Below are 27,858 nucleotides of genomic sequence, written 5' to 3' on the forward strand. Positions count from 1 at the left end.
ATGGCTGGTGAGGCACTGACTCTTTCAGAGTCAGATTTACAAATATTATATTTTGACCTTAATCGAAATATTCGGCTATTTTCAAAAGCTTTTTTAGTCTGATGCTTCAATTCATTTTAAACAGACCGTTCAACAAAAGGATACCCAACATCTAAATATTGGATTGTTCTTTCTTAGTAAGATCCCATTTTCATTACAATTGTGGTCTTACCTTGACTTGAAGATGAAGTCCATGCTATCCTTCTGGACAACAATCTCTATTACTTTTTTGTAAAATTCCTCCTTATCTTCCTGTAATTTGAAAAGTCTAGCTTGTTGTTTGTGTCTACCGTCTCTGCGTAGAATAACAGTAGCAACAAGAACCTGTGGGCTCATGTGCGCCCCCTTCAGTGCGGCAGAGGTTATGGCTGCCTCCCCTGGTGCTTTTTTCATTGCCGTTGTATGATGAGACCAGCGAGCCTAAATATCATATACGTGAAATAAGTTATTTAGAGACTATGGATGGTGAGGATAAATTTAATAAAGGGATCTACAAACATTACATTGGTGACATACAGTGAGATGGTAACAGGCATGCGCTTAGTGCCCGCGCTCCAGCCAGTTTCTGTGGGGTGACGCATTCTGAGGTGAGGCAGAGCTCATCTGTGCCTCACCCCACAGTAACTGGCTTGAGCGCGCTCACAAAATAAGTGCCCGTGTTAAATTAGTGCCCGCGCTCCAGCAAATTACTATGGGCTTACGAGAGGCAGAGCTCGTCCCTACCTCACTTCTCATCGCTACCCGTAGTTGTAGCGGAGCTAGAACCGCCAGAGGTCACTGTATACCTAAAACCGCCAACGGGTAAAATGTACCCGCTATAGATTTTCAAGGTACAATGTTCTTTTATTTATCATACAAAACAGTGAGTTTTGATCGCACAGGGATGAAACTTATACCAATATAATCTGTGGACTCTCAGCTTTTCATATGATATAGGTTGTGCAGATAGCATGAAGTTTAAAATATCGCGAATATAAGAGTGCTGTTTTAAATACTTGGTGTTAGACTTGTGTTTTGTTTTGTTTAGGTACACATCTCTCTATCTCTCTCTATCGATATATCTGTAATGTTCTGTTCTATGAACATATAATTGTCTACATAAATAGACGACGCGGACTACTTCTCTCATTCCGAGTCTCCATCTTTCTTCAACCGGCACGTAACCTGCACACATGCATTACGTCCTCAACGTGAGCTCAGTCATCCAAGATCTTGTATTCTCCAAGATGTTACACTATCTATAACTATCTATCTGTCTATCGCTCTCTCTATCCATCTATCAATATATCTATCTATCTATCTCTCTCAATATATCTCTCTATCTATAAGGAACCGCAGTAGACGAAAGGCGTTGCTATAGCAACACGTCATGTTTACGCTGCATTTTCTATGAGGTAAATATTACCCGCTGGCGGAAATAGGTATAAATGGCATCTTTTTTGGCGATTTTTTCAATCTGACTTCATATTGACAATTGTTAACAACAGAGGGTGCTACATAACACACTTTCAGGAAAATTCACGGACTGGGAGACTTTAATATGTTATTGAACAAAAGTTACATACAATCAAAAAACAGCTGCGGGTAAAATTTACCCGTTGGCGGTTCTAGTGTTAAAAAGCGATTGGAATCATACATAAAGCACATTTACAACACAGATCAGTGGAGACATTTTATTATTATTACTATTTAGTTTTTCTTTAGTTGTTTTTCGTTACATTGGAGTATGACAGGTGAGGCTCTGCCTCCCCTGCCTCCTCTGACCGCACGTCGCTGGAAATGAGAGCCTGCATGCCAACTTACTGCGGCACATCGGCACCATCACGGAGCTGTGACACAGCCTGCATTCACACACTGCGACCAGCTCTATCCAAACCCTTTCTTCGTCTCTGAAATAATGAGTGACAGGCTGATACAACCCTAACCCTAACCCTCTGAGGGTAACCATAATGCTGTGGCTGGGGATGAAATTGAGTTTGCGTCACTCCAGATCAACAATTCCCAGTGTTTTGTTCCTTTTAATGTTAAAATGCATTCTGGAAATTGAGAAAATGACTTGCTTTATAGACCTGGATCAAATCTGGATCCTAGACCTATAAAAGACACAGTTTGATACTTGGGTTAAATTCTGGGTTTGACAAAAACAAGCTCTCAGGAAACACAGGCAGTCGCACACTGAGCACAACATTTATTCTACCAGATCTTCTGATGAGTGCACCTGTGCTCTGACCTCTGTAGGGATCACGTGTTTGCAGTGAACCTGACGACAGCTTCAGAAGAGTTTTTCCCTCAGCTGGTGAGTATACTATAAAAGAAAACCGATTATTTCTGTGTTTTTCTAAACCACAGAAAACAACGTTTTCCCAGATGATTATTTCTATTTAAGCAATGCATTTACGAAACTCTACAGTAATTACAATTCTAAACTAAACACTTGATATCATTTTTGATACTTTGTTTTAAAACAGAGGTTAAAGAAGCTTCCTATTTTAATCTGTGCCAGTGGAGTTAGCTGCTCAAAGGTTAACAGATGCACACAGACCCGAGCCATACTAAAGGATTCTGAATATGAATTGCATGGCTATAAATGATATATCATGCTAACTCACCATGACCAGTGCTGTAAGGGTCAGTGCGTTCATGACAAACCAACATGGTTCCTCATGCAGAATGCACAGTATGTAGATTGATGCACGCAATGATCTGCCCTCACCATTCAGGGTCAACATCTTCATCCTTTTGGCATATCGAAGAATACCATTTAGTTGATGAACTATCCTAACAAAAAAATAAATATAGTCTGTATCGTTAAGTTCATGACAACTGTGAGGGGGCGAATTTTTTCACAACTAATCTTTTTAACTTATATTAAGGCTTAAAATGATGCATAAATGATGTCAAAGAACCATGACCGCTGTGTACTGTTACAGCCTTATTTCACATAAGCCTTTTTCTCATCTGAACCTCTGTCTGGCGACTTAGGTCTGCTAAATGTCTGAGTTCCTGAGTGTCAGACGCTTTCTCACAGACTGGAAATACTTTCTTTAGTTGAGCCGAGGTTAAAGTTTGGGAGGAAGCTAGTATTACACCACCGTAATGTAGCCGCTTGTAAATTGGTAATTGAAGCCTGGTATCTTCTTAGTCAGAAGTTTCAAACCTTTTAGCCTCTCTGGTAAGAAATGTTTTCTGGCGGACAAAAAGACTAACAAAGCTTTGTTTCGACAACCACAGTGGCTAAAATCTACCAACATCCCAGATGTATCTGTGCTGCTCCTCTGATTTTGACTCACATACTGTAAGCATCTCTCCCTAAAAGTGGCGAGAGCAGCATCAAAGCTGGCGGCTGACAAACTGCAGAATATTTTTTGCAGAAAAAGCAGTAACTACCAGAGCAGCAGAACAAACCAGAGCATCTTTTGAAGTGGGAGGCAGCAGAGAGTCCCTTTCATCTGCAAACCTCTTCCTCATCACAGACAGTGAAGGTTACAGGGTGGCACCTGAGGTAATGGGCCTCTCTGTCTATTGTGCCTCCAGCAGCTCTTTGAAGTGAGATGTGAGAATACTTTATTTATCAATGATCAGACATCAGCAGCGCGGCTGAAGTCCACCTTGTGCATTTCATTCTCCCTCTCTGTGTGAGAAATGTTTTTAATGTTTCAGGTATAACAGGTCCAACTGAGACAGGATCAGGTTACTCACAGAATAAGTCATTGTCTGCCACTAGGTTTCTCCAAACCAAACCAATGCCAATAGAGGTGTTTTTTTTACGTCATAAAGTCGGAGTTGTTGCCTTCACCCTCATTGTGGTCTTTACAGTCAGAGAGCAGTTATCCACATAGCTCTCCTCCGACACAAACAAATTCTACATTTTCTTTTGAATAATGAATGTCCCTAAAAGTGTATTTTACCACTGGATGACAAGCTTTTATTAAACAACACAGCTGACTCTTACTAAAAGGAGATGGAATGCCACTCCAAGTGACCAAATGTTGACCTTGATTGAAACTCAAACATCTCATCATGATTCATTTTTATTTGTGATCAAAAATCACAATCACAAGTAGAATTATACTCTCTTATTGTCTGTCTGTCGGCTCACTGTGAATGAATATGTTCATAACCTGTCAGATTCAGACCTGTGCTGTACTCTGTGTTTCAGAAGCTGACATGGCGATCTGAAGACGTCAGCAAGTGTACGGTCAGAGGAAAGAATAGCGTGAGTTTCTTCTGCTTTTCCATTCTTTTCTTTCCACCCCTTTTGGCTTTTTACCTCATAACTTCCTGTTCCTCTACCATGTCCGGTTTTCTTATACTGCATACAGTTTAATTTGAGTATTTATGGACGAATGGTTTAGAAAATACTAAATATGAAGATGAAATCATCTTACACATTTTGTTATTTGTGAACAGTAGAGACTCTGCAAACTAGTGTTTCATCTCAAGCCGCACGATTTAGAAAAAAAAACTAATTCTGATTAAATGTAATGATATTCAATTGCAATATGATATGATACGCAGCTGGTATTACACCACGTCATGTAGCCGCTCGCAATTTGGTAATTGAAGCCGGGTCTCTTCTTAGTCAAAAGTTTCAAACTTCTTAGCCTCTCTGGTAAGACATTTTTCATCCCATACCAGATGTCATACATCCCAGATGTATCTGTGCCGCTCCTCTGGTTTTGACTCACATAAGCATCGTTCCCTAAAAATGGCGAGAGCAGCATCAAAGCTGACGGCTGACAAACTGCAGAATATCTGAACAGCAGAACAAACTAGAGCATCTAGTGATCTGAGAGGCAGCACGGATTCCCTTTCATCTGCAAATCACCCTTCTCACTAGCTTTGAAAGATATATTAAATTGATCATAGTGCAATTTTGTTCCTTACCAAACAAATAAGGTAAGTCTGTAGCAATACGATGTTTAGGCCAGGATATCTTTGCAGTTCCACAAAATGAATTCTAAACAATATTAAACGCATATTTACCATATTGCAATTACAACAAGATGTGGAATAATTGTGCAGCCCTAGTTTCAACCCTGACAGTCGTGATCAATAAGTGTTATAGATAAAAGTAGAAGACACTTTTTTTGTTTGTTGGGTTTTAGGACGAGTGCTACAACTACGTCAAAGTGCTGGTGCCGCGAGATGACGAAACGCTCTTCGCCTGCGGTACCAACGCCTTCAACCCCACCTGCAGGAACTACAAGGTGAAGTGTGAAAGTGAATACTACTTCCCTGATGGCTCCCACAAGATTGCTGACATCCTCGTTGATTCATCTTCTTATTATAGACACATGCATTTCCAAACATTTGGACTACCTATGTTGTAAATTTATTATCTTTTCAATTTACACACGGCATCTATTGCACGTCTGTCCGTCCTGGGAGAGGGATCCCTCCTCTGTTGCTCTCCCTGAGGTTTCTCCCATTTTACCCTTTAAACTGTGGGTTTTCTCTGAAAGTCTTTCCTTGTACGATGTGAGGGTCTAAGGACAGAGGGTGTCGTATTGGCATACTGATATTCTGTACACGCTGTGAAGACCACTGAGACAAATGTAACATTTGTGATATTGGGCTCTATAAATAAACATTGATTTATTGATTGATTGGAGTGACTGTCAGTGCTGCGGTAGGCTGCACACTGAATATATACCCCACATCTGCTCTAACACATCATCTTCCACCAGGGTTGTCCATTTTTATTTGGCCCTCAGCAAATTCAGAAAGTATGGCCCAGTGAAAAAAGTTTGGACACCCCTGTCTTAGACTCTTTCCCCAGCTCCATACACATCTATTCTCTTGTAATGGTTTGTCTTGATATCTGAACGGAGAAGAACAGGAAATACACTGCAGACTTTACTTTTCCCGAGAAAAAAAACTAAACCGAAATAAATTCAGGATAAATTACATACGCAAACCAACATACTAAAATATTTCCTCTTCCTATTTAAATAATTATTTTTTCATGGTACATTTTACTATTGAAATAGTAAATGCATACTGTTCTTATTACTTTATTGAAATTATTATTCATTTATATGTTGCTGTTTTTTCTTGTAACAATAAACAAAGTAGATGTAGCTTATATATTTACTTCAAAGAATGTAATAACAACAAGAGTGTATAGGTGTGTTCATGGGCGTAATTTCTACTTTTCAAAATCCCGTTTGTCCCTCCCCCTCACTTTTCAAATGTGTTTATTATAATTTTTTACGCAAGCGGTCATCGTCTGTGTGTGTGTGGCACGAGCACGTTTTGTGTGAGAGAGAGAGAGAGAGAGAGAGACATACAGACAGACAGACAGACAGACAGACAGACAGACAGACAGACAGACAGACAGAGACACAGAGACACAGAGACACAGTTACGGGGGTTGTTGTTAGCATCTGGTTCTAGCTCGGAGCTAACGGAGATTAGAAGCTGTTTCAACAATAAGGAGAGGGAGAGCTCTTTCCTGTCGGACTGAGAGAGATAACGTCAGCTCAGTAAGGTAAAGGACTCGCTGAGTGATTATATTGTAAACTTTAGTCTAAGTTATCTCAGTGGGTCTCAAACGGTTTGGTCATCTATGTAAACAAATATTTCCATCTGTTTAATGTAGTTGTTCAAAATAAGTTAATAAATCATTCCACTGTGTGCTATAGGTCAGTACAAAAATAAAAAACACAGTTTAAAAGGGGAGTGATTAGTAAAATATGCATACATAAAAAGAAAGAATGCAGACTAAGTAAAATAAAGATAGGAGAGAGGAGTATATCAGTTATATGTTATTGGTTGTGAGCATATTCTAATGGTTTTTGGAGTATTGGAATACAGTTCTGTTTCATATGAGTGTTGAGAGCTGTATCCATAAATCTCTTAATTTGTGCACCAGATTGATGCCTTTAACTTCAATTTGAAGAAACAAATCTTCCCGGGGGTGCATGCCCCCGGACCCCCCTACAGCAGTGGTTCCCAACCTGGGGGACCCCCTATAGGGGGGACGCCAAAAATCGCAGGGGGTGCGCCAGGCCTCAGATGATTTGAGGCCTAATATCATATTTAGACTTTTTTTTTTTTTACATATAATTGTTACACAATACATGAGTGTCGCTAAAAGCCTTGTCAATAAACTATAGGTGTCCCTGAGCAAGGCACCATTCCCTAAAAACTGCTCCCCAGCTATGGTCAAAATAGCAAGGGCAGATGGGGCTCATAGCCATGGAAGGCAACCCATCTAGGAGAAGGACACTCTGAACTAAAAACCAGGACTGCACCCCCAGTCCTTAATCAGCATAGTAAAGCCAATCATGAAGAACAAAGTCATCCAAAATCCTATACTTCCAGCGGCGGGAGTCCGCAGGAACATCGCAGTGGATGGTGAACTGGCCAGATGTATAGAGAACCGGGATGACTGGAAGCGACGATGGAGGGCTCGCCTGAGGACGACCTAGAGAGAGAGCTAATAAAGGCATAAAAAGACAGGAATGCAATGTGTCCAAACCAGGCTTTTCTGGATAAGCGCATTTTTAAAACATTGTCCACATAAACACATCAGCAAAATCCGGCTTACTTTGAGCATGTGTTTTAAACAGTTTAATCCCTATGTGAATTGTTTCCACTTGCGCCGTCCTTTATTTTCTTCATACAGCAGGAATCCAAATAAATTAATCCTGAGTCCAATAACCATCAAAGTCACTCCAATAGTGCTCCTTCATTACGCTTTCATCCTCCTTTAATAAAATACTTCACATTCATCCAGTTTGTGACAGTAGTTGTAGCTTTTTTTAGACTTTTAAACTTTAATTACCGCTGTTGCCTTGTCTGTTCCCACCCCCCTTGTTTGTGTGGGGGGGGGGGGGGGGGGCGCAACTTCCAACAGGAGTCATTTGGGGGGGCTCTCGGGGGAAAAGTTGGGAATCCCTGCCCTAGAGGATGTGAGGTCATCACAAATAAAACAGGTTCAAATGGATAGGATACTAGATAAGTTTACGCACTCATTATATACATTACACATTTTTCTTGCAATAGTTAACACCATAGTCCCTAATATATTTGTAGAAAGGCAGGAAATGGAATTAAATCGAGAACAATATTTCATTGCGGAGGACCCCCTGTTTTGTGTCCCCCCCACTTCTCAAACCAAAGTTACACCCTTGGGTGTGTTTGTATGTTGGTGTGTGTGTTTTCACATTTGTGTGTTTCTGTTCTATTGCTATCCTTCTGATTATCCAATAACTTAATCAGTAGCGTCAGTTATCCCGCAGAGAGGCATGTCTCAGGGACGAGGACACTTTTATTCTGCCAGTGCTCCTTTCACTCGTTCAGTTTCTAATTGAACGTTTCAGACAGCTCGATACCTCTTCAGAACCACACACATGCCTTGACAAAAAACACTATTTCAGGTGTCAATCCAGTTGTGGTCCCTTTTTATGCTGCTGCAGCGCTGAGGGTTACAGTGACAGGAGCTAACCCTGTTTAGCTTCCTAGCTCTTTGAAACATGCGGCCGTATATGAGGAGCTTTTCTCCTTTTGTTTAAGAATTTGGATGCAAAACGAGATAAAAAGCACTGTAAAGATGCTGTTGTATTGCTTGCTTGATAAATAAAATCAGCTTGTACTGAGCAGGAAATCATTAAAGAGCTATTTCGTACACTCAGGATGCTGCAGTTTCAAGATCCTCAGTGAGGAAGCATTAGCCATTCAGCTAACGTAGCTTCTGAACAAAGTGTTATGATCAAAACAGCTGCAGGCTGACAAATAATTATCATCAGAGAGCTATCAGCTTAGCTAACACAACAATGACATTATCACCGACATTTTAAATAAGATGCTATGCTGAGAATATAAAACAAAATAAGAAAGGCCCTGGATCTGAAAGGGAACTGCATACAGCATCGGAGGCACACAGTCTTGAGATACATGAACATGCACCAACATATATACATGCAGTAGTGGAGAGTTGGCAAAGTGGAGAGGCTACTAGTTGTCCAGCACCCGGAGCAGTTGGGAGTCCGGTGCCTTGCTCAAGGGCACCTCGGCAGTACACGAGGTGAACTGGCACCAACCAGCTACCACTCCACACTATGTATTTTCTTGGTCCGATTTGGACTTGAACCTCAACCCTTCGGTTCCCATGCCAAGTCCTGGATTGGTTCCCAGCCCAAGTCCCTACAGACTGAGCCACTGCTGCTAGCCAAAATAAGTGCCAGTCTTCCATAATTACAGATGTAGCGATTCATTTCAGACAGTTTGAAACGCGAGGGCCGTGATTGGTACGTGATCTGCCCTCGCTCAAGGGAAAACCTCCAGTTTGACTTGAGACCGCCCCCGTGATCGATAAATGTAATTATAATGAAGCCAGCTGCAATGGATCATTGATCCACCAGGGGGTGCAGTGGGGTTCCACACTGGAGCTCATGTGAAATAAAGTGAGATACAGTACGCTGGATGTACAGCGGAACTTTGTTAAGATCCATATGTCACGGATATCATACTCTGTGCAAAATAAGAGACATGTAATCATTTACAAAACATCACCATGTTGTTATTTAACAAAATAATGTTGTTTAGTCAAAAAAAACGAACAGGAGGAAATGCAGCCCGGCTCTCGATTTTTAATCCTAATTTAATCATCATCTTCGCCACGATCATTTATGTTTATGTTCGCCGAATTGACATGAAATCACTGACACATATGAATATACTGTATTTAACTTCATTAAAACGTTATTAACGTGCCTAAACTCAGTAATTCACTAAAGATATTTATATTTTAATGGAGCCTCGTTGGCAGATCAGGATCCCAAAGCGTGGCGGAGGGATCCTGATCTGCATGACGGGTACTATTTTCCCCATAAGGAACAAGTCGCTGCAAATTATCCCGCTTATTACACGGCCACATTCTCAACAAAGTAACGACATGACTCCCAGTATTAATTGAAATGCTTTTATGGATTTAGAAAATGTTTTTATTGATTTAAAAAATAGTTGTATGTATTGATTTAAATTGACATGCATCCGCTAAGAAAAATAGTCCGTTGTTACCGTTTTTTTTACGGCAGCTCTCAGCTGTGTATTTACACAACTAATGGCCCATCAACCACAGCTCTCTCCCCCCCCTCCCCCCTGATCTTTCTTCTCCAGCAGCTAAATTAACTGTATGTTACTCTGAGTGACCATAGGCTGTATGTGACAAGCTTACAGTTAGTGACGTAACAACACCATAAAAGCTGGTGGGTTGAAAGCAATACGGGAGGTAAAAATAACTAGAATAATTGTGATTTATTTATTGTGGCTTTTATGTTTTTAGGTATAAAATGTTATGTAATTCAGGCTTATAGTTCACCCTTCTCTAAAAGCCTTCAACAATGACAATATTCATAGTAATTTAATAAATCCTTCCAACAGACATTGTAAAAAATAGCCTACTGTAAGTTAAGAAATCATTCCAATATGTACATCTTCTGATGTAACAACAATAACATTATAAATAGTAACATAGCTGAACATGGTATTGCACATTTAGCTTTGAGTGTTACTGACCTGAGATGTTTTTATTACATGAATTAAGGTGATTGAGGCTTTTTAACATACAGGGATGCAAACTCATCAGGTATGAAAAAGGTGACAAGGATCCGAGCCCCGGGCTCCCCCACCCCACGGAATAACAGAGGATTTTAGAAGTCAGAACAACTAAAGCAGCAGTGTTAATAATAACAGAAACGCCAAAGAGTCACATCTAATAGAAATATATAAAAGAAATCGATGATCTCAAGGGACCTATCTGTCTAAATAAAGGTTTGAAATGAAATGAAAAGCATTTATTTTAAATTGTGTAGCAGTCAGTTTATAATTTTGGCAGCACTGTTGAGCATTTTGAAAATGTATTTTCATGCCTCTGTGCAAGGCTTAAGTCTTTCTATCTTTATAGCCACATGGTGTAAAGTAACTAAGTTCATAAACTCAACAAGTACTATACTTGGGCACAATTTTGAGATACTTGTACTTTATTTAAGTATTTCAATGTTTTGCTACTTTGTTCTTCTACTCCACTACAGTTCAGAGGTACATGCTGTACTTTTCCTCCCCTCCATGTATGTAATACCTTTAGTTACTTCTCAGATGTGGATGAATGATGTGAAATATAATCAAGTGTTAAATCAGACTTTAGTTCCACCTGGAGTAAATCCACAAGCTACCCTGCAGTATACAAAGTCATTGAAACTAGCTGCACCTTTACCAGCTTTGAGAACACTTTCATGATCAATCATTATAAAACATATCATATATATTATTGTGAAATGGACCAATCTGCACAATGACTACTTTTACTGTCGCTACTTTCACTATATTTTGATGATAATACTTTTAATAGATTTTAATAATAATAGATTTAATTTGTTAGCGCTTTTACAGGTGCTCAAAGACGCTTTACAGACGCTTTACTTTTCTACTTTTACTTGAGGAACATTTTGAATGCAGGACTTTTACTGTAACAGAGTATTCCGACACTCTGGTACTTCTACTTTTACTCAAGTACAAGATCTGAGTACTTCTACTTTTACTCAAGTACAAGACCTGAGTGCTTCTACTTTTACTGAAGTACAAGATTTGAGTAGGCTACTTCTACTTTTACTCTAGTACAAGATCTGTGTGCTTCTACTTTTACTCAATTACAAGATCTGAGTACTTCTACTTTTACTCAAGTACAATATCTGAGTACTTTTACTCAAGTACAATATATATATACTTATACCACCTCTGTTTATAGCCTATGAAAAAAACTATTAGAAATAGAAGGCTAAAGCTAACGTTAGCAGATAGTGACAATGTATGCTAGCTAGCTAGCTCAACGATTCCTTAAATAATATTGCCACAGAAAAACTTTTCAGTTCACATCACGCTCTGCCGCTCCGACAGGGAGCTCTGCTCTGAACACCTGAACGGCCCGTTCTAACAGCTGTTCACCAGCGGTCCAGTCTGTGCCACAGTGACTCCGGACGCACAGTTAATATTAACGAACGCACCCGTAGGTAATGTAGCTGCTGAAGCTAGACCCTCATCTCGGAGCAGCAGAGCCTTATTATACATCCATAAGCAGAGCCGACAGGCAGGAAGACTCGAGCACACAGCTCGTACTTCATTATAATATATAAAAAAAGAACACCATGTGTGTCATGATGGCACATAACAGCTCACGGCCGCAGATTACTCCGGGTCCCAGACCCCCCCCATACCCCAAAAATATTTGTATTGCAGATCTACATGAATCACACAAATGACTTATTTTGGATTCAAAACGGCGAATTTCGCCGAAAGGTGACAAGTTTGCATCACTGAACATAGACAGAGCATAACTGAAACATAACATCTGAGATGTAACAACATAATACACTTTTTGGGGATGCTTGGGATGTGAGTGAGGGACACGGCTTAGAACGGGCGTGTCGCCTGGCAGGACAGGAGAGTGTGTGCACCAGTCTGCCTTGATCTATGAATTCATGTCCGTGACACTCACTGCTGCCCACAGCTGTTTTATAGAAGGAAATTCCTTCACTTCATGAAAGTGTTTTAACCACACACACCTCTACACACACATGACGGGTGTTATTTTCCCCATAAGGAACAAGTCGCTGCAAATTATCCCGCTTATTACACGGCCACATTCTCAACAAAGTAACGACATGACTCCCAATATTAATTGAAATGCTTTTATGGATTAAGAAAATGTTTTTATTGATTTAAAAAATAGTTGGATGTATTGATTTAAAAAATAGTTGGATGTATTGATTTAAATTGACATGCATCCGTTAAGAAAAATAGTCCGTTGTTACCGTTTTTTAAACAGTCTGAATGAAACGGCAGCTCTCAGCTGTGTATTTACACAACTAATGGCCCATCAACCACAGCTCTCTCCCCCCCTCCCCCCTTGATCTTTCTTCTCCAGCAGCTAAATTAATTGTAGGTCACTCTGAGTGACAAGCTTACAATTAGACACAACACTGTCATTGCAAGTGACCCTCAGTTAGTTGAGTTTTATGTTCAACTGCTAAATTCGTTACTGATAACAAAAAAAGGGCTTCTACTGTACCTAATTACCTTAACACTAGAACCGCCAGAGGTTTTTGTATAGGCCTACCTAAACCCGTCAAATCACGCTATTAGAATACAATTTTTAACAACATAGGGTGCTACATAACACACTTTCAGGAAAAGTCACGGACTGGGAGACTTTAATATTTTATTGAAAAAAAGTTACATTGCACACACACAACACACATCACACAAATTGACCCAATTGGCGGTTCTAGTGTTAAATAAACTCACTAATTAATGAAACCAGTTCAATACGCATTATTATATTCTTATCATTCTTTATGAGCGCAGAAATAGTCTTAAAATCAGATCTGTTTTTTAAATGAAATCTGACGGCAGGCAGTTAGCTCTGATCACCTATGATAAATGCGCCGCACCTAATCGCTGGCCATTCAGCCACAGATACTGTTCGAAATGGGGGGGAGCTAGGAGGAGCTTGGCTCCCCCGAAGAGGGAGGGAGCCCCCTTGAAGGCTGACTTTGAGATAAATAGGGGGAGCCCAAAACAATCGTGCATATTTGTGTCACACAGATTAGAAATGTTGAGTTTCTGTAAATAACAGTTCTTGAAATAAATAATAGTTATTGTTCATTACAGTTTCTGAATATTTGTTTTATATTTGTGAATATGTCTGGGTGTTGCCATCTGTACGTGGCGGCGCTGCATTCTTACTTACGTTGCTATGGTTATGGCGGTGATGCCAGCGCGGTATTTGAAATGTTCATATTGATATTTTTTTAACTCTGGCTTTGTAATAAATAATATGGCAAAACGAAAACAGCCAAGCGTCACAGCTTTTGGATTCACAAGCAAAGAAGCGAAGGAGTCTAAAAATTACAACGTGAACGGAAAACAACTTTTAGTTGGCCGGCTGTAAGCGGCGTTAGGATCGAGCTTGACAGCTCCACACCGAGGGAGAGTCCTGCCGATAGGGAGCCTGAAGAGGCTTCAACAACGGCCACATCCGCGGGCATAGTGACACCGTCTGTATTAGTAGAAGAGTGTTTTTATAGCAATTGATCGCATCCGCGCTGCTGCGCCAGTCAAAAGAGCGTGCGTGTGACATATTTAGTAGCAGGATGTGCTCTGAAAAATAGGGCTCCCCGAAAGCAAATGGGTAATTCGAAAACTGACAGAGCTCCCTCTATACAAATCAAACTGTAGACGGTGTGAAAGCACCTATTGTTTTAAATAATGGTCGGAATGTGACCTGTGAGCCTTCTGAATTACCGTGGGACAGCACATTCTAAACTAAAATGTTCAATCAATAAAGTAACATCTTATCTTATCTTAATAATATCTTCATATTAATAATCATAATAAATCATACAGTATGTGTCCGAAAGGGAGCAGGAGGAAGCAAACACAAAAATATAAAAAAAATATACTGCATATTAAAGCAAACGATTGTAAAGGTAAAAGTATGAGCATAACAAATAAAGAAGTGTAATGTAAACATTTACATTATAATTATGATTATTTAATATATAAAGACTATATATTATTGAATTACAAGATTAGATATACTTAAGTTGATCTAAAATATTGATGTGTTCAAATGCTCTTCAAAACACAACTGAAAGTCCATGAAACTTGTCTTTCTGTATTTGTGAATGAAGCGCCATCTCCTGGTTAAAACCTGAAATTGAAAATCTGGCAACGCCCTCTTGGAAAATAGTGGGAGGGCTTAAAATTCCTCTATGCTGGTCTTTGGCTGGTCGTAAGCAGGAAGCTGTAAGCTGGAGTCTGAAATTCAGTGCTCCATCTGTATGTCACTATGTTACGGTAGTAAACAAAGGAGTCCAATGGAGGTGTTTGTTGTTTTGGAATTGTCCCTCCCCTTAGTTCAATGTAAATGCACACATAAACATAATCACATAAACACAGCGATTTGCAACGTTTCTAAAGTCTCTCTTTTATAATTACATTTTAATAAGTAACCGATAATTAACATGATATTTACATTTAAACTCCATCAATTTAACACAAATAAAAGATACAAAATGATAAGATACAGATAAGATAAGATACAAATACAACTTTGAACTTTTAATGTTGTTGTAATGTTACTGGCCTGGGATCAGCATGTTGTTCCATAATGAAGATTGTTAGAAAATCCTAGCGTGCAAATATGTTTTTGATGCTTCTATTGTTAACAAGTTCCTAATATGTCTAAATTAATGATACAGTGAAGGAAACAAGCATTTGATCCCTTGCAGATTTTGTAAATGTGCCTACTTACAAAGAAATGAACAGTCCATAATTGTAATGGTAGGTCCATTTTAACAGTGAGATTAAGAATATCAAAAAATCCAGAAATTGATATTATATAAAAGATAAAAATTGATTTGCATTTAACTGTAGGAAATAAGTTCTTCTTCTCTGAAGAACCAGCACGTGCCCTGATGAATATGGGGGCTGTGTTGTCTGGAACCTTGTGTTCCTGGTAGGGTCTCCCATGACAAATTGGTCTCAGGCAAGGGGCCAGACTAAGGGTGCATTCACACCAGCCTTTTATAGTCCGGTTGAATCGAACCCTGGTGCGTTTAGCCGCTTGATGCGGTTCATTTGGGTCGGTGTGAACACAGTCCGAGACCTCTTAGGTGAACTAAACAACCGGACTCTGGTCCCCTAAAATAGGTGGTCTCGGAACGCTTGCTTGCGAACTCTGGAGCGGTTCATTGCTGGTGTTAACGCAGTCCGCACCAAAACATAGGAAGCGTAGTATTTACGTGTCACAAGAACGTGGATGTCTTCAAAAATATTTAGCGAAAGAGTCTTTCAAGACATCTGCGGTTGTTTAGTTAAAGAGTGAAACAGAATTAAGTGTTGAACAGTCTCGTGCAAAGTAAAAATGCTCTACATAAAATTAAAAACACCTGTCGTTGGTGAAACGCCCCTCCTTACTGCAGAACGTCTCTCATTATATGTGTTATAATGTTTTTTAATGGACGTTGTCTGATTATATAATCATATGCGAGGGCCGCTAGTGTCTGTTGATCTCCAGATTAACAGCAGCATGACAATAACCTGCCGAAAGTGCCGATGCTCCATGGCGGAGGCTCCGGTAGAAATTGCCGGGATTCGCGTTTTTACCCCCTTAATGTCTGACCAATGGTTGAACAGCATTTCCGTGCACATGACTTGTGTTTAAAGTTTATAGTCCGTTTGAGTTTTGCCCGTTTGAAAGCAAACCGAACCTTCTGAAAAATGAAACAATGTAACAAACTGTGACTATTAGGTGTGTATGCACCCTAAGATTGGTTCAAAAGACCTCATGACGACACACGAAGTGAGGATACCCCGCCCGGAGGAAGCCCGGGTTCCCCTTCTGGAGCCAGGCCCAGAATGAGGACTCAACGGCGAGCGTCTGGTGGCCGGGCTTGCCACGGAGCAAAAAGGCAACGTGGGTAACACCTCCGCTTCTCCATCCCGCGGGCCCACCACCTACGGGAAACAGCGATGGGGTCGGGTGCGCTGCCAGAAGGGTGGCAGTGAAAGCAGAGGGTCTCGACGGACCAGACCCAGGCGACAGAAGCTGGCTTTGGGGACGTAGAAAGTCACCTCTCTGGGGGGGAAGGAGCCCGAGCTCGTGCGGGAGGTGGAGCGTTACCAGTTGGATCTGGCTGGCCTCACCTCTATGCACAGCGTCGGCTCTGGAACCTTACTTCTGGATAGGGGTTGGATTCTATTCTTCTCCGGAGTTTCCCAAGGTCTGAGGCGCCAGGCGGGTGTGGGGATACTCACAAGCCCCCGGTTGGGTGCTTCTTTGTTGGAGTTTACCCCAGTGGACGAGAGGGTCGCCTCCCTACGCCTGCGGGTTATGGGGGGGAAAACTCTGACTGTTGTGTGTGCTAATGCACCAAACAGCAGTTCAGTGTATACAGACTTATTGGAGACCCTGGAAAGAGTCCTGTATGGGGCTCCTGAAGGGGACTCTTTAATCTTGCTGGGAGACTTCAACGCACATGTGGGCAATGATGGAGACACTTGGAAGGGCGTGATTGGGAGGAACGGTCCCCTTGATCTCAACCGGAGTGGTGGTTTGTTACTGGACTTCTGTGCTAGTCATGGATTGGCCATAACAAACACCATGTTCGAACATACGGATGCTCATAAGTGTACGTAGTACCTGAGCACCTTAAGCAGAAGGTCCATCATCGGTTTTGTTATCGTATCATCCGACCTGAGGCCGTATGTTTCGGACACTCGGGTTAAGAGAGGGGCGGAGTTGTCAACTGATCACCATCTGGTGGTGAGTTGGGTCGAGTGGCGGGGGAAGCCTCTGGACAGTACTGGTAAGCCCAAACGTGTAATTCAGGTGAACTGGGAACTTCTGGAGGAGGCCCAAGTTCAGGAGGCCTTCAACTCACACCTCCGGCGGAGCTTTTTGGGCATTCCTGTGGAGGTTGGGGACATTGAACCAGAGTGGGCGGTGTTCAAAGCCTCTATTAACGAAGCCACGGCGGGGAGCTGCGGTCTCAAGGTCTTAGGGGCCTCAAGGGGCGGTAACCATCGAACCTCCTGGTGGACACCGGTGGTCAGGGAAGCCGTCCGACTGAAGAAGGAGGCCTTCAGGGATTTGTTATCCCGGGGGACTCCTGAGGCAGTTGCAAGGTACCGACAGGCCCGAAGGACAGCAGCCTCGGAAAACAGTACCGAAGGTGTGGCAGACAGGGGTGGTTGTTCCCCTTTTAAAAAAGGGGGATCAGAGGGGGTGTGCCAATTACAGAGGCATCACACTACTCAGCCTCCTCGGGAAAGTTTACTCTAAGGTACTCGAAAGGAGGGTCAGGCCGATTGTCGAACCTCAGATTGAGGAGGAATAATGCGGATTCCGTCCTGGTCGTGGAACGACGGATCAGCTTTTTACTCTCGCAATCCTGGAGGGGGCCTGGGACAGATACGTGCACACATAGACTCTAGGTAGTGCTTGAGCACCTGCCCGTTTTTCCCTCTGGACAGCAATGTGCCCTTTTGAAAGTTCGTTTTTTACAGTTTTTTTTTTTTTTTTACAGTGTACTGTATGTGGCTCATGGTAACATCGATCAATTCTGGATTAAAAGCTTCTAATATATACAACAATGCCCCAAATGCACGTTTGTAATATACATGGATAGGATTTTGAGGCGTAGTCGTGGGGGAGGGGGTCTGCAGTTCGGTGGACTAAGGATTGCAGCACTGCTTTTTGCAGATGATGTGGTTCTAATGGCTTCATCAGTCTGCGACCTTCAGCACTCACTGGATCAGCTCGCAACCAAGTGTGAAGCGGCTGGGATGAGGATCAGCACCTCCAAATCTGAGGCCATGGTTCTCAGCAGGAAACCGATGGACTGTCCACTCCAAGTAGGGAATGAGTCCTTACCCCAAGTGAAGGAGTTCAAGTATCTCAGGGTCTTGTTCTCGAGTGAGGGAACAATGGAGTGTGAGATGGGCCGGAGAATCGGAGCATCGGGAGCCGTACTGCAGTCGTTTTACCTCAACGTTGTGACGAAAAGGGAGCTGAGCCAGAAGACAAAGCTCTCTGTCTACCCGGGCATTTTCGTTCCTACCCTCACCTATGGGCATGAATGATGGGTCATGACCGAAATTCAAGGATTGCGGATACAAGCGGCCGAGATGGGTTTTCTCCGCAGGGTGGCTGGCTTCTCCCTTGGAATAAGGTGAGAAGTTCAGTCATCCGGGAGGGACTTGGAGTTTAAACGCTCCTCCTTCGCGTCGAAAGGAGCCAGTTGAGGTGGTTCGGGCACCTAGTAAGGATGCCACCTTGGGCGCCTTCCTAGGGAGGTGTTCCAGGCACGTCCAGCTGGGAAGAGACCAAGAGATAGACCTAGGACCAGGTGGAGGGATGATATCTCTTCGCTGGCCTGGGAGCGCCTTGGGATCCCCCAGTCAGAGCTGGTTGATGTGGCCAGGGAAAGGAAAGTTTGGGGCTCTCTGCTGGAACTGCTACCTCCGCGACCTGACCACGGATAAGCGGGAGATGATGGATGGATGGATGGTTGGATGTAGGAAATAAGTATTTGGTCCACTCCTCTCTGAAGATCCTCTCCAAATCCTGAAGGTTTTGAGGCTGATGCTTGGCCTCTCGAAGCTTCACCTCCCTCCACAGATTTTCTATTGGATTAAGGTCCGGAGACTGGATAGGCCCCTCCATCACCTAAATGTGCTTCTTCTTCAGCCACTCCTGTGTTGCCTTGGCCATATGTTCAGAGTCATTGTCCTGCTGGAAGACCCAACCATGACCCATTTTCAGTGTCCTGGCTGAGGGAAGGAGGCTATCGGCCAATATTTTACGCTACATGGCCCTGTACATCCTCTCCTCGATACAGGGAAGTGCTCCTGTCCCCTTAGCAGAGAAACACCCCTAAAGCATAATGTTTCCACCTCCATGCTTGACGGTGGGGATTGTGCTCTTGGGGTTATAGTCAGCATTTCTCTTCCTCCAAACACGGCTTGTTGAGTTGATGCCACATATCTTGATTTTGGTCTCATCTGACCACAACACCTTCTCCCAAGCCTTCTCTGAATCATTCCGATATTCATTCAAACTTCAGACGGACCTTTCATGTTCTTCTTGAGCAGGGGGGGGGCCTCGGGCCGCTTCAGGATTTTATCCATTATAGTGTAGTGTGTTACCAATAGTTTTCTTCGTGATTGTGGTGGATTTTTGCAGATGATGTGGTTCTAATGGCTTCATCAGTCTGCGACCTTCAGCACTCACTGGATCAGTTCGCAACCAAGTGTGAAGCGGCTGGGATGAAGATCAGCACCTTCAAATCTGAGGCCATGGTTCTCAGCAGGAAACCAATGGATTCTCCACTCCAAGTAGGGAATGAGTCCTTACCCCAAGTGAAGGAGTTCAAGTACAGATGGTGATGCTTAGATTCATATCCCCCCCCCCCCCCCCCCATAAGTGAATGTGTTTCAGTATGAATTGACGCTGTATGGCTGTTGTGAAAGTTTCTCTGGTATAAAATGGGCGATGTTCTAATCTGAATATTTTGACTACTGGTCGCTATCCTATTGTGGCATAAGCCGTTTTCTAGAGGCACATTTTACCGGCGTATTTGTCATTATGATTCTACTTTTGATAGTCGGACATAGCAACCTGTGTAGCCAATCTTTTGATTCCAACCGATAGCTGCTATAATAAAAAACACAACGTCTGCCTGCTCTCCAAAATGATCAATAACAGCGAACAGATGGTCAAAGTAAGGTAAAAATAAACAGAATCACACTCAGTCTGGTTAGTGTTGCCTGACTTTATAAAGTGTGATTTTTTTACAAGTGCGTGGTTGCATGGTAAGCGTGAAGTATTGGCTCTTGCCAGGCGGCCGAGTGGGGCCAGATAAGAACCAGTTTTCTGTGCTTATAGCCGGCCCCGCTGCGGTGGAAACAGGAAGAACCAGAGCTTAATCAGGTTCTCACTCGGAACCGGCCCTGGAACCGGTTTGGTGGAAAAGGGGACTAGTCTTGCCCATGGTGGAGAGGTCGGAATCTGATTGATTGATTCTGTGGACAGGTGTCTTTTATACAGGTAACAAGCTCATATTAGGAGTACTTTTTTTAAAGGAAGAGGACTTTTGTAACTGGCCAGTGGGAGCCAGAATTCTTGTTGGTTGCAAGAGGATCAAATACTTATTTCCCACAGTTAAATGAAAATAATTTTGTATCTCTTATATGATGTTCATTTCTCAATATGCTGTCTCTCATTAGTCAAATAAACCTACCTTTATAATTATAGACTGTTGATTTACTTGTAAGTGGGTAAACTTACTAAATCGGCAAGGGATGAAATACTTATTTCCTCCACTGGATATCTTTTTTTCCTGATATTTTTGATATGACTTTCAAATTCAAATTGGTATCCTTGACCAATTCTACATTTGAACTCATGACTGTTTCTTTTGTGATGCATTCCTCTCTCCTGTCAGATGGCGTCCCTGGAGCAAGCGGGGGAGGAAGTTGTGGGTCAGGCCCGCTGTCCCTTTGAGTCCGGGCAGTCCAATGTGGGACTGTTTGCTGGTGAGTCCAAAGTGACTGTTTGAAAAAACTCATGACCCATATGAGCTTTTCTGGTATTCTGCACTTTTGGGTACAGGTATATTCAGATATAAAATATGGAATTCATTACTGATTTAAAGGATTTTTCATATAGGTATTTAGAGTACAGCATTACAAATCCTTAACAACAAAACTCAACAAGACTGGGGGAGTATGTAGATAGACCAGACCGGAACAAATCTCCGACAACACGTTTTCAGAAAAATTACAATGTCATGCACAATCATACACAAAGCAAAATATTTTGTTTGAATTCATATTAGTATATGGGAAAACAAAGAAATTCCTTAATTTTATTTTGTCAGAATAGTTCTCAGCATGAACATTAAACTGCAGCTGTTGCTCAGGTGGAGACTTCTACTCGGCCACCATGACGGACTTCCTGGCCAGCGACGCCGTCATCTACCGCAGCCTTGGGGATGGCCGGCCCGTCCTCAGGACCGTCAAGTACGACTCCAAGTGGCTCCGAGGTGAGTCACAGTGTTTGGTTAGTTTGGATCTGGTAGGTACTCTAGGTGCAGGTGAGGGGAGTTTTTTGTAGTTGATCCGGGTGTACCCGCCAGAGCAGTTGGATGAGGATGGGGGTGATGTGGTCAGAGGATTTGATGCAGTTGATGATCCGGGCTGCAGGATACTGTATGATTTGAATCAGAATCAAAAATCCTTTATTATTTCCACAGCAGGGGAATTAACAGTGTTACAGCAAAAGTGGCATAGCAGGCAAAAGAAAAAAGGCATCCAACAATACAGAAAAGTACACATTAATTATACTAGAATAAAAATAAAGACAGATAAGTAGGTAAGTACAAATCTGTGGCTAAAAAATAATGCACAGCAACTTCAGAACTTAGTGACATATATAATGTAAGGTGTTGGGACATTATAACAAAAAAAGAACTGTTGGGACATTTATTATGATGATGGTTTCCACATAAAGGTGATTATTGCACAGTATTTCAAGAAAAGTGTCTATATTGCACATTGTCATTTTGTTGCACAAGTTGCACAGTCTTTATTGTGTGGGGGTCTACCATGACCTGGTGGTTGTACAGTCTAACTGCTGCAGGAAGGAAGGATCTGCGGTATCTCTCCGTGAGACACCGCGGGTGAAGAAAGCTGTCACTAAAGGAGCTGCACAGCTTGGCTGCCATTCTCCTGTCTCGCCCCCCTCAGGACAGAGCTGGCCTTCCTTACCAGTCTGTTCAGTCTCTTCCTGTCAGCAGCCAAGATGCTGCTTCCCCAGCAGGCCACACCATAAAAGATGGGTGATGCCACCAGAGTCATAGAAGGTCTGTAGGAGGGCCCCCTGCACCCCGAAAGACCTCAGTCTCCTCAGCAGAAAGAGTCTGCTCTGTCCCTTCTTGTAGAGAGCAGTGCAGTTAGCCGACCAGTCCAGTCCAGTTTATTGTTCAGATGAACACCCAGGTATTTGTACGATTCCACAATCTCAATGTCAGCTCCCTGGTTGTTCACTGGTGTGGGGGGGAGTGTTGGCGCCGTCTGAAGTCCACCACCAGCTCCTTGGTCTTCTCTGCGTTGAGCTGGAGGTGGTTCCTCTGGCACCAGAGGGGGAAGTCCTGCGTCAGCTCCCTGTACTCCCTGTCGTCCTCATTGGAGATGAGGCCAACGATGACAGAGTCGTCAGAGAACTTCTGCAGGTGACAGGTAGCAGTGAAGAGGGTTATGTCTGCAGTATAGAAGGTGAAGAGAAATGGTCCAGAACCGTCCCCTGGGGGGGCCCCATACTGCTGATGATGGTGTCTGATTGACACTCCCGGGTTCTCACGTACTGTGGACGGTTGATGAGGTAGTCCAGGATCCAGGAGGTTAGGTGGTGATCCACCCCGAGAGCTGCATCAGGAGGCTGGATGGTGTTGAAGGCACTGGAGAATCAAAGAACAAGATCCTCACAGTGCTCACTGCCTTCTCCAGGTGGACTTCAGAGGGACTTCAGCACCACCCCGAAGTCAGGGTGGTAGGCGAACTGCAGCGGGTCAATCAATGGTCTCACAAGGGGCCGAAGGTGTCCAGCCTCTCTAGGGTCTTCATCAGCGGTGATGTCAGCGCCACCGGCCGACTTGTGTGCACCAGGACTTCAGTGGCAGTCCAGAGATGTTATTTATGTGAGGCAGGGTCGGCTCTAGAACAAATCGAATGCGGGGGAAATCATTTAACACAGGGGGGGGGGGGGGGGGGGAAACAACCAACACACAAACACCAATGCAACTTCAATTTAAAAAAACATGCTGTAAGGTCTATTGTCTTTCACACACATTGCAGGGGTGTAGTGCTATTTTATAGCGCACCTTTGACTTGTGCATACATGCACGGTTGTGGCACGACCACCAAAACAGAAACATATGGACATAGGCCACCATATAAAAAGTGTGCAAATGTATTTAGTATCCTATCCATGTGAATATGTTTTAGGTGGGGGGTGGACATAACCTCCTCTAGGGGGGTCTGGGGGCATGCTCCCCTGGGAAGATTTTTGTTTAAATATTGAAGTTAAAAGCATCAATCTGGTGCACTTTGAGAGCTAAATTAAGAGATCTATGGATACATCTCTCAACACCCATATGAAACAGAACTGTAACAGATTTACTTTTTCTTCATGGATATTTTACTAATCACTCTCCTTTTAAACTGTATTCTTGTTTTACTGTCTTATAGTATTTCACACCTGTTTTTCATTTATTCTCTTATTTTTTAATCACTATAATGATCATATAAAGGTGTTCCTAGCAAATACTTGTTTACATAAATGGTGACCAAACCGTTTGAGACCCACTGAGATAACTTAAACTAAAGTTAACTATCTAAACACTGAGAGAGTCCTTTACCTCACCGAGCTGACGTTATAAGCAGGGGTGCACACAACTTTCTCAGTGAGGTACTCAGATGAGTACCTGGAGTCAGTGTTTGGTACTCCAACTTCCGGCTGCCCTCAAAGTTCCCATGAAGCCCTCTGTATCGCGAATATCAGCGGGTGGGGGTGCTAGTGGAGTATGATGAAGCCCCCTGTATCGCGAATGTCAACGGGGGGGGGGGGGTAGTAGTAGAGTGCAGAGCTTCGTGACCACAGAGCGTGTGAACGTTGTGATCAGCTGTTTTAGCGCAGTGCTGCTGTACAGGCCGACGTTAACAGCAGCCCTGTCTGTGCACACGGAGACCAACTCCGTCGTCCGATGATCTAACCGCCTTCTGGAAAAGCTTCACATATACATCGGTACGCGAATGCGCTTTGTGACACAAGTGACGGTACGCATTTCAGATTGTTGCCGCGCATGCGTACCTGCGTACCACTTATGTGCACCCCTGGTTATAAGATCCTCTCAGTCTGACAGGAGAGGACTCTGCTCCACCTTGGTGTAGAAACAGCTCTTTATATCCGTTAGCATAGCTAGCTAACCAGATGCTAACAACAACATTCCAGGTTACTGCTTGCGCACTCACAAATTATGTTCTAATGTAGTAATTTTAACTGTTGTGCAGACATACTGATAAAATAGGGCCTCTAACTAATTACCTTAAATAAACTCACTAATTAATTAAACCCGTTCAATACGCATTATTCTTATTCTTATCATTCTTTATGAGCGCAGTAACGGGAAGGTATCTAATTACTTATTTATTTAGTATTCCATAACTTAGTAACAGAGATGATCAAACTAAAGTGGTAGAGACATGGCAGAAATCCTACAATGAAGCGGGACATTGAACTGTTCACCCGTTAGAGGGCGATCAAGAAAAGAGAGCGAGCGGCCCCGTTGAGGGAGTCTACAGATGAAAAGAAACAGAAAGACAGAAGCACAATAACAAGTAGGCTATATTTAGGTGTTTTTTTGTAAATAACCGACGGTATCAAGAGGAAGTAAAGTCCCCTGGTTTGTCCCTTATACCCTAACTGCCATGAGACAACTCAAAATCAAGTTTCCAAAATCCGACACTGAGGTGGTCTTAACGCACCGGCAGATGACAGCGCTGACAAAGACTGTTTCCCGCAGCGAGATGCTACAATACTAATTGTGGGCTTATCATGATGATTCCGCCACAACAGAAAAAAGAAAAACAAACTCTCGCTCTCTCCAGAGGGGCAGGTCAGCCAAAAAGGCCAAATGGGCCGTTGCCCGGGCAACATTAGCCCGTACCTGTGCACGTCCCTGACTGTTACTGTATAATCAGTATAACAGATGGACAGATCGCCACTGGGCTTTCATCTAAACACACAGCCACGTAATGACAACAAAACAAAGGTCGGGGGTCATTGGTCAAGCAACACACCAATCAGAGAGCAGCAGTGAGCACACCTCCGGCTGTTTTTCATATTTGTATTCTTTATTTCTGATTTATTTCACACAAACAACTTTTAGTGGAAATGTTTTCACTTGTATGATTTAAAAAAACGGCAAAGTGGCAAGCCTTGCCCGCCCTGCGTTGGGGGGGCACAGTGACTCATTCGGGGGGGCATGGCCCGAGAATGACCCCCCATGACGCCAACCCTGATGTGAGGTGCAAAGGAGAGGGAGCTGTCCTGGATGACACCAAGGCTCTTAAGGGAGCAGAGAAACCATCAATGATGAGGTTGGAAGCAGGGGAGGGTGGAGCTTTGGAGAGGTTGGATTTTGAGCCAATGAGCTGGGCCTCTGTTTTGCAGCCATTGAGTTACAGGAAGATCCTGCTCATCCAGCTCCTGATGTCCTGGAGGCAGTTGGTGAGAGAGGTGGGGGGGGGGTGGTGGCAATGTTGGGTTTGGTGGAAATGTAGACCTGTGTATCATCGACATAGCACCATGTAAGTGGACATTGTGATGTTTCTTTAGATACATCACTTGACCATACATTGTTATTCTCCACAGGAGCAGGCTCTGGATTAGAACAGTGAAATATCAAAATGTTGATCAAATGAATTTATTGATCAAAAATGTATGGATCTTGAGTATACAGATATCCGAAGTGCCACAGAACTCACAACATTCAACTAGAAAGAACGTTTGTATAATAAATCATATAAAACGTATTTTTCTTAAGATGTTTAAAGGAATTAGGTGAACTTCTTTTTATTTTTCTTGTTTAACAAATGTATTTATTAAATATAACTACTATATTTACACTGAGGAAATGCGGAGTATGAGGAGAATTAAAAAACTGCAAACCCAGAGGCAATAAACAAGTTAAACTAAATGCTTCCCAAAATCAGTTTCCTCTCAGTCCTTGTAACAATAACTAATATTAACAGGAACCAGACAACTAAACTCAGCTCAAGCAATGCAGGATGTGCAATCAGATCTTTAATATTTTTAGAAACATAATACAATCAATTAGTCCATATTTCCTCTCGCCGTTCAGGGTAGAGTGGACGATGAAGTTGATGAGACTGCTGGAAATTGTTGAACATGATATCATGTGTTGCATCAGGAGAGCTTTACCTTAAAAACAGGAATAATTCATCATCTCTATCTCTCTTCAGAGCCTCACTTTCTGCATGCCATCGACTACGGTAACTACGTATACTTCTTCCTCAGTGAGATCGCTCTGGAGTACACCGCCCTGGGCAAGGTGAGTGTGTGTGTGTGTGTGTGTGTGTGTGTGTGTGTGTGTGTGTGTGTGTGTGTGTGTGTGTGTGTGTGTGTGTGTGTGTGTGTGTGTGTGTGTGTATGTGTGTGTGTGTGTGTGTGTGTGTGTGTGTGTGTGTGTGTGTTTCATTAGAGATGACACATTGTTTAAGATTCAGGCACAATATAATACGTTCTAGCTGATTCTGATGATGCCTTCTGCTAGGAGCTTCTGCACCTGTTGCATCATGACCCTTATGCAAAAGTGATTTAATTCAACATTCAATCTAGATCAGGGGTCGGCAACCTCTGGCACGCGTGCCACCATTGACACGCGGGATCGTAACCAGTGGCACACAAGGAATAATTGCAAAATATTTCAATTGTATTTTCGGATCCTGAACGAGACCGCCGGCAGAGCGCGTCTCCCCCTGCAGAGCGCATCTCCCCCTGCAGAAGGAAGCCATGCACGCCATGCACGCCATGCACGCAACGCAGTGCAGAAGGATAACCTCTAGGCCCCGCTCTCTTTATCTCCTGTCGACTTTCTGCTGCTTTCCTCCATGGTGAAATGATCAGGGGTGTAGCACACTTCACACATTGCAGTATAAGGAGCTGTACATGCCGCAGTTTTTGCGTGGCTGTGTCTTTAGTTGAAAGCCCAGTGGCAATCTGCTCATCCGTCATGGAAAATAATATGCTACACAGGGGCGGACTGGCCAACTGTGTGTTCTGGAGAATCACAGTACGTCCGGTCACCAGCGAACCGAGCCGGTCGCCAGCGAACCGAGCCGGTCGCCAGCGGGCCGTTGACGAAGTGGCGGAGCTGGGGGGTGGCTGGGTCCTGAATCATGGCCACCCTATTGGCCACCCCAAACACCCTCACCACGGGGGCCAGAACAATTTTAGAACATTATGAAAAAAATGTTTAGTAACCTTTCATCATTCATTAATAATTAACATTAATATAATGTTATATTGATAATGTACTCACTAAACTTACAATTCATTTAACTTCTTTTCTTCCAAAAGTTAATTGTCCAAAGCCTCTGTACACCCCCTTCTATTTACATGTAATGGTTTGGTCCCGCCTCGGCACGGCACTTTCTAGCAGAGAG

The 27,858-nt window shown here is 42.9% G+C and overlaps 1 protein-coding gene across 10 annotated transcripts in view; it reads left to right on the forward strand.

The window, feature by feature from the left end:
* Positions 1-27,858, forward strand: part of LOC307023307 (semaphorin-6D-like) — a 262,682-nt gene that overhangs the window by 138,148 nt on the left and 96,676 nt on the right. For all 10 annotated transcript variants that reach the window (XM_079656498.1, XM_079656494.1, XM_079656502.1 and 7 more), the window contains 6 exons: positions 2,278-2,335; positions 4,199-4,255; positions 5,148-5,249; positions 21,057-21,147; positions 21,534-21,656; positions 26,656-26,744. In XM_079656498.1, the coding sequence (XP_079512624.1) occupies positions 2,278-2,335; positions 4,199-4,255; positions 5,148-5,249; positions 21,057-21,147; positions 21,534-21,656; positions 26,656-26,744 (520 nt within the window). The remainder of the gene's footprint in view (positions 1-2,277; positions 2,336-4,198; positions 4,256-5,147; positions 5,250-21,056; positions 21,148-21,533; positions 21,657-26,655; positions 26,745-27,858) is intronic.

Source organism: Notothenia rossii (genome assembly GCF_949606895.1).
Source record: "Notothenia rossii genome assembly, chromosome: 10".
Classification (NCBI taxonomy): Eukaryota; Metazoa; Chordata; class Actinopteri; order Perciformes; family Nototheniidae; genus Notothenia; species Notothenia rossii.